Raw genomic sequence first — 8,168 nt, 5'->3', positions numbered from 1 at the left:
AACATTCTGAGCAGCAGAGAGGAAAGGGAATGTGCACCAGGCAAGGGAACTGCTTACAGAAATGCACGGTGGCTGGAGACTCCGTGGAGTATCAAGTTCAGGGAAAAGCTCATAGGCCAGTTAGGGTGGGGTACAGAGTTCATGGTAGTACAGAATAAGGCTGGAAAGGTTGGTGGGACCCAGACTGTGGAGAACCTGAAATACCAGGATAGTTTTAATTTTATCTTGCAGGTCAAGGCTTCTTAATCTTTTGTATGTTGTAGACTCCTCAGAATGTTTTTAACAACAGAAACCTATACTGAAACACAGCTATCACAATATTTTTATTTTTTGCTTTTTTTTGGGAGGGCAGTTGGGGTTAAGTGACTTGCCCAAGGTCACACAGCTAGTTTTTGTGTTAAGTGTCTGAGGCCAGATTTGAACTCAGCTCCTCCTGATTCCAGGGCTGGTACTCTATTCACTGTGCCACCTAGCCTCTCTTATCACAATATTTTTAAAAACAAGCTCATGGAACCCAGATTAAGAAGCTTTGCTAGAGGCACTAGGGAGTCACTGAAGATTTTTTAGTTGGGGAATGACATGATCCAACATGTGCCTTAGGAAGAAATACAACTTTGGCTAATGTAAGAAAGACAGTGGGAGGGGCGGCCAGGTGCCTCAGCGAGTAAGAGCACCGGCTCCAGTGTCGGGATGACCTGGGGATCAAATCCGGGCTCAGATACTGAGCACCACACCCAGATATAACTGGCCGTAACCTTGAGCAAGTTACTTAACCCCAATTGCTTTAAAAAAAAAAAAAGACGGTGGGAAGCAGGGAGCCCCATTAGGAGTCTATTAGCACAGACCAGGTTAGGGCCTGACCTAGGGGGGTGGTCTTGATAGAGGGGATGGATCTAGGTTCGAGATAGGTCGTGGAGGAAGAATTCTCCAGCCCCATCCAGTGTCTGGGTACGAGGGACAGGGAGAAGTTGAGGATGATACGGAGGTTACAAGGTGGGATGACTTAAGGATGCCTGAGTGTCATTCCAATCTGGAATGTGAGGTCGTGGAGCCTGCTCTGGGAACAGCAGAAGGAGTGGGGCTTGCACTCAAGGACCCAGGTGACTTTACATCTGTCACGTTACCTCACTGCACCTTGGTGAACTATGAGACCTAGACTTGGTCATCTCTCAAGTTCCTTCCATCTCTGCATCATTATTCTAAATGGAAAGAAAACCTCAACCAGTCTTGTTGATTTTAAAAGCATTTATCTAGTGCCATTTATTTCCATGCCAGGCACTGGGTGAGGGACTAGAAAAGTTGACTTTCACACATAACCCTAGTGAACTATATACAACATATACAAAAGCAGTGCAGATGTCCCACGAAATGGCCAATGGTCAGTCACACAAACGATCCCTTGGAGCCAACAGGGGCTGGTAACCCAAGTGTGGTGCAAGGTGCATGAGCAGGCGAACGTGGGACCTGAGATGGGTGGCTTCATCTGGTTGGTTGTTTAAGTGTCCAAAACTTCTATCTTGCCTCTTTTTCCTCCTGGCTTTGGAAGTTTAATGTTCTCCACGGTGACCTCTCCAGTGATGCTGTTTTCATTCTCAGATTCAGAACTCACTCCTGAACTGAGCTCTTCAGAATCAGAGCTGCTCACCTCCACCATGGCCACATCCTGGAATATGGATCACAGCCACCAAGGTCACAAAAGAGGATCTTACCCTGAGTCCCTGGAATTCCCTCCCTAGACATCCCAGACTCCCCAAAAGTGTTACCATCAAGTCAAAGCCAAAATAACCAAGGGCTATCATTTCAGAGACATTCTTATCTTGGAAGCACTGTTTCAGTACAAACCTAGAAACCAAAATGCCCCAAAGCTGGTGAGAGTCCTTAATAAACCAAGGTACCTCTATGTAACAGAATACCACCATGCCTTTCAAAGTGAAGAACACAAGGGATTATAAAGATGTCTGCAAAAGCTGACATGAAATAATGCCAAGTGGGGCAGCCAGGTGGCACAGTAAGTAAGAGCGCCGGCCCCAGAGTCAGGAGACATGGGGTCGGTTCCGGCCTCAGATACTTAACACCCACATAAAAATAACTGGCCGCGTAACCTTGAGCAAGTTACTTAACCCCAATTGCTTTAAAAAAAAAAGAAATAATGCCAAGCAAAGAAAGGAGACCCAGACAGTGTATACACTGATTACTAGAGGAAAAGAAGCAGCTGCAAACAAACAGGTCAACACAACAAACAGGCTCAGAAAGGGAATAACTAGCAAGCTGTTAGGACTCACCATCTGCAGAATTCACATTTTAGTATAAATAGTCAATAAATGTGTATCTGTGTTTAGTGTTATTTAGAGATAACTGCATAAGGCTTTTTTTTTTTTAAGGATCATGCAGAAAGTTTGCTTCCATATAGTTTCTTAATTACAACACAGAAATCAGCACTTGGTCTAACTCTGATATCTCCAAGCCGGCTACTAACCTTATACAAACAGCTAATGCTTTGGCATGAATCTTTAAAAGCACACTAGTAATGCACAAGGCTTCTGCCCGTGCCCTCATTTTGGAGAGGAAAAAGCTGACCCTAGAAAGGCCAAGGAGCTCCCTTCCCCAGGCTCAGTATTTGAATCCAGGTTTTCCTGTCTAAAAACAGCAGTGCTCTCTGCCTCTATGCATCAGAGGTCCCAACCCCAAACATAACAACAGATCTTCGTACTTCATGAAAGAGGAGCTTCCAAAGTCACCAAGTACATCAATGGTCCTGCTTCACCAAACCAAGGCATACCAAGTGTTCTTACCATTTCTATGATTTTTTCCAGGGAGTCATCTACATTTTCAATATTGAACAGGCCTGGGGGCCCCGATGCCATTTCCTCTCTTAGTTTTTTGTTTGCCTGTTCGATGTGAGGTAGGAAGTCCTTCACTCTTTGTAAAACTAGAGGAGGGGGAAAAAGTGGTATAAGGGCTATGTGTATAATAAATGATTAGTTACAACTTTATGATTTGCCCAAACCTCAAAAGCTTAAATTATCTCTCTTAGAATTTAAAATTGTCATAAAATATTTTAATATTTAAAAAATCTAAGTTTTTTTTTCAATTTTAAATGCAGAATTCTAAGCCAAGTACTGGGGATACAAAGACAAAATCAAACAGTCCTCTTCTGGCTTCAAGAAGCTTATATTCTATTGGGAAAACAAAATGTACACAGATAAAAAAACTACAAGTTATATAAAGTGTATGCAATGTGACAAGTCAAAGAAACTAAGTTTTCTCTAAAGACCTATTGGGGGAGGGGGGGGCCTAGGTGGCACAGTGAATAGAGCACCGGCCCTGGAGTCAAGAGGACCTGAGTTCAAGTCCGGCCTCAGACACTTAACACACACACACACACACACAAAACTAGCTGTGTAACCTTGGGCAAGTCACTTAACCCCAACTGCCCTCCAAAAAGAAAAAAAAAAGACCTATAGAGGGGGCAGCTAGGTGGCGCAGCGAAGATAGCACCAGCCCTAGAGTCAGGAGGACCTGAGTTCAAATCCTACTTCAGACACTTGACACACTTATTAGCTGTATCCTTGGGTGAGTCATTCAGCCAACTGCCTTGCCTTCCCCCCTCAAAAAAAAAAAAGACCTATAGAGAAATTTTCAATTATTCAATCAGCTTTGAAGTCAAAATTACTATAAATTTATTCTTTGAAGCCCAAAACACTACAAGCCAGAATGGGCAGATTTCTAATTTCTGTCTAGATGTTAAAAACAATGAAACATGCCGGTGAGGCAGACAGAATACAGAAGCTGGAGTCAGGAAAAGCCATGAGATCCCTTATTATACTGACCCCTCAATAATGAAGCTGTCTGGTTAGCTCAAGGAGCTACAGTGGCTTTGACTTGGGGGTGAGCTCACTTCTCATTCTAGCACCAAAGAAATTCATTTTGAAATGCTTCACTGATGAGTGTCTTCTAATAATTGACAAACACATTTGAATGCCCAAAGCCTTCTGCTTTCCCCTTCCACCTGCAATGCCCTGGCCCTGTACATAACCATGGCCACCTTTCAAAGCCCTGCTCAACTCCCACCTTCTCCAAGAAGCCCTTCCCCTTCTTTGAGAGGAAGGCAAGATCCTGGAGGGACAAGATTTTGGCCTGGTCTAATGAAGTACTTACAATGAAAGTTAATTTGGGGGGTTTACAGCTGTTTTGAAAAAAATTAAGTCTTACTAAAAACCTAACCCTGACCATTAATAGAACCAACTAAACTTGCTTAACAGCTGCTGACATTTGGCTTAATTAACTCCAAAGCATCAAGTCTCCCAAGAGCTCTTCAGTCACTCATAACTCATCCCTAGAATTCCATCTCCTTCACTCTGCCACTACCTGGTTGGTAAAATGGTTTATTCCATTTTGCTGGTTTGGCTTTTTCAATTTGCAATCATTAAAATTAATTTGTGGAAACAAAGTGGGCACTGAAAGACTGAGGAAATGGCTGGTCAAGCTATGGTATGGTAGAACTGGAATCCTACTGTGCTGGAAGAAATGGCAAATACGAGAATGCAGAGAAATGCTGGAATTTGTATAAACCCCTTCAATGAAATAAGCTAAACCAGAAAACCAACACCATACAACTACAATACTGGGCTTGGGAAGAACTTTTAAACACACATACACAGAGCTGAAGGCTGTGAAATCAAGCTTAGCCACAACGAAGAGGTGACAGAGTGTACCCCCCTACTCTCTTTGCAGAGGTGGTGGACTATGGGTATAGAACACTACAAACGCTGCTGGGCTCTCTTGATGTATTCAGTGGTTCTCTGGGAAGGAATGCATTTGGAAATGAAGGTGGTATAAAAACAAAATATCAATTAAAAAAATTTTTAAAGCAAAAAAATTCAATTTGTTGAAACAAAATGGGTGCTTGTCAATTGGGAAATGGCTAAACAAATTTTAAGTATATTAATGTAATAAAGATTTATTCCATGAGAAATTCAGGGAAACATGGAAGGCTTGCATGAACTGATACAGAGTGAAATAAGGTGGACCCAAGAAATACATGATGACTGTAAATAAAAGGAATACTAAAACAAAACTGAATTGTGTATGACTATACCATAACCCCAGAAAAGAGATGAGGAAATGCCCTGTCCTCCTTTCCTTGGAGAATTGGGCAGCCATGGGTACAAAATATAGCCAACAACTCGGCTGGTTTTGCCTCATTGACTTTTTTTCTTTGTTACAAAAGGAGGTGGGAAGATTGTTGGGAGTCTGAATATGACTATAACATAAAAAGAAAAAGCATTAATAAAACTAGTCTTTTAAGTAAATTAGAAGGCAATGTGCACATAAATGAACAGAATGTAATTATTATTTAAAATTAGAAATCACAAATAGTTTGCAACTGGCAAATTAATCTATTATCATCTGTTTACCTGAATTCTGTTACTAAGCTTAGAGTAAAATTTGTTAAAGAAAAAAAGAAAGTTAATCTGTACAGGACTACTTTGGAGAATGGGTAGGGAAGCTGGCTGTTTGTCTCAAGGTAAGTTTGTGAGAGACAGTTTATACATGTATATCTCTTCAAGATGTAGCCTAAGGCCTTGCAATTAAGAGCTTAATAAACATTCATTATGAATGTGTCAGTGTGCATGGATGGATGTGATTGGAAATAGAAGTGTGGGTGTGAATGTTCAAGTCTACAAATGGGTATGTTTCTGGCTGGGGAAGAATGGAGGGTGTTGAATATAATCTATTACTACAGAAGAACGAAAAATGTTCCTAGAATCCTCACGGTGATATTTTAGTTCAATTAAAACCCTCAGCATGATGCACTGTTGGTCATATGTGAAATATCAAATGTCATGGGGGAGAAGGGCTCTTTTAAGGCAATTACATGTCCTTTATAAAAATTGAGTCCTTAGGACACTCAACTATTAACTGTCCCACCACCGTCCCCTTCTGCCATCTGCCACATATTCAACCAGAAAACATGAAACAAATCAAATACATGATTTATGGAGGTAAAGAACATTTCATGCTGCCCACCCCAGAGGAACAAGCACCCCAAGAACACCTCTTTCCTCCTTCCCCCCAAAAAGTTCTTTTTATATTTCCCCATAATGCCTTGCACCTGCTTTGAAGAGCCATGTGGCATGTTTTTCTAAATCAACCTGCTCATCATTCCTTTCTGGATTCATAGTATCTTCCTTCATGAGATCTTTGAGGTTAATTTGGGTATTTATAACAGTCACAAAGACTTGGCTGCTCAGAGTTGTTCTTAAAACTGTATTGCTGTTACTATGTGCAGTGTTCTCTGGGTTCTGCTCATTTTGCCCTCCAGGCTTTTCCAAGATCACTAAGCTCATCATTTCTCACAGCAGAGCAGTATCTCATCATGAACATATTCCACAATCTATTTAGCCCTTCCCAAACTGACAGACATCCCCACGACTTCCAGGTCTGTGCCACAACAAAGACTTAAGCTTAGGAAGGAGAGACCTTCAGAGAGACAGGTGACAGGAGGAAGTAAGCACTGCATGGTCTTACATATATATGTGTGAGTGTACAGGTGTATTTTGTAGGTACATATGTGTGTATATGTGTATACATACACACGTGTAGACATAATACATATATACATGTGTGTGTCCACATTTAATTGTAGCCTTCTTCAGGGACGGGGGAGAGAGGAAAAAATAAAGTAAAAAATGCACAGCAGAGAACAAAAGAAAATATACAAGGAAGCACAGAAAAGCTGGGCAGTTTGAAAACAATCTGTAGTATTTACTCTGTAGGTTTTCTTGAAATGGAAATTTATTGTTTTATATTAAATCCTCTCTTATGGTCTGCTGTGGTCATAGCATTTTGTTTCTACTCTGCCATCCTGACTCCTCTCATTTTGTATTTAAGTGTAAAATTAAAAAAAAAAAAATTTACCAAAGGAAAAAAAGTAAGAAAAGCTGTATAGCATTTTTTTTTCTAGAATGACCTGTCTCAACATCTCATACCCTCTAAAAGGTAGTTAACTTTGGGATTTCCAACAGTGGCCTGATAGGAACACAGTGATTTCAGATTCATTCCTTCTCCTGAATCATGCTTGTCTATGTACATCCTACATACCCTCAGGAGAACATAAGCCTCTAGAAGGCAGGCCCTAGTAGTTTCTTAGCTTTGGCTCCTGGGAGGCTAAGCCCAGGGTTAAGCCCTGGGCTTTTCTTTACCTCTTACCAGGATGCACCTAGAACTTTGTTCAACTCAATCCACATAGTCCTACAATTTGAGGGAGACCGGATGAAGCTCAGAACCATAAGGTCCCTTAGAAATCACCTGGGTCATGGGTTGTTCACCTTCATTGTGGCAGGGACCCCTCCAGCAGTCAGCCTGGGAAAGCCAGTCGACCCCTTCTCAGAATCATGTCTTTAAATAAAATATGAAGGATTATCAAGAAAACCCATCATAAAAGATCAAGACCCCCGGCTATGAGCCCCTGCCCACTCCAATCCCTTCTGCCATTTCAGCCCCAAGTGATGGCGGTTAGTCCTCTTTCTACAGATGTGGAAGTTCCCAGCTTAAAGAGAAGAAATCGGCAATGAACACAGACAGCATCAGGCGCCAAAGAAAGATGCACTCACGGCTGCTCCTCTCTACTCGGACAGTCTTCAAGCCTGGGCTCCTGCCTTTGGAACTGATGAGCAGTGTGTCCTGAATCCCTGCAAAAGAAGCAGATTCCTCCCGTTCACTGGAGCCAGGAAGGTGAGGGAAGGGATGGGGAAGGAGACCCTTCCCCTAAGGGTTGAGCTGACCCCAATCACAGATGAACCACCCTCTCCCCTAGGTCCTTGCCTTTCCATATCAGTCTGGGGCTGCCCTGTCAAGGTCCCAACAAGTTACAGGTTGAACTGTTGAGGAGAACATGGAAGAACAAAGTGTGGCATGGACTTGTCCAAGGCCATACTGCCAACTTATGGCAGATCCAGGATTTGAATCCAGGCTTTCAGCCCTCTCTGAAAGGAATCTGTGGGGAGGGAGGTGAGAAATGGGAGGGGCCTGAGAACAGAGGATGTCAGAGCCAGGAGGGAGCTTAGAACAGGGGGTGTCAGGGCCAGGAGGGGCCTGAGAACAAGGGATGTCAGAGCCTGGGAGGGGCCTGAGAACAGGGAATGTCAGGGCCAGGAGGGAGCTTA

The 8,168-nt window shown here is 42.5% G+C and overlaps 1 protein-coding gene across 1 annotated transcript in view; it reads right to left on the bottom strand.

The window, feature by feature from the left end:
* Nucleotides 1–1,227: 1,227 nt before the first annotated feature.
* Nucleotides 1,228–8,168, bottom strand: part of NOPCHAP1 (NOP protein chaperone 1) — a 7,487-nt gene continuing 546 nt past the window's right edge. Inside the window, exons 2-4 of the mRNA XM_069099396.1 lie at nucleotides 7,617–7,694; nucleotides 2,793–2,929; nucleotides 1,228–1,663 (exon numbers count right to left, since the gene is read on the bottom strand). Of these exons, the coding sequence (XP_068955497.1) occupies nucleotides 1,496–1,663; nucleotides 2,793–2,929; nucleotides 7,617–7,694 (383 nt within the window). The 3' untranslated portion in view covers nucleotides 1,228–1,495. The remainder of the gene's footprint in view (nucleotides 1,664–2,792; nucleotides 2,930–7,616; nucleotides 7,695–8,168) is intronic.

Source organism: Petaurus breviceps, unplaced genomic scaffold (genome assembly GCF_028583685.1).
Source record: "Petaurus breviceps papuanus isolate PSGF00001 unplaced genomic scaffold, PetGlider_PUasm1.0 379, whole genome shotgun sequence".
In the NCBI taxonomy this organism is placed as follows: domain Eukaryota; kingdom Metazoa; phylum Chordata; class Mammalia; order Diprotodontia; family Petauridae; genus Petaurus; species Petaurus breviceps.
This window is presented reverse-complemented; position numbering and strand designations above follow the sequence as displayed.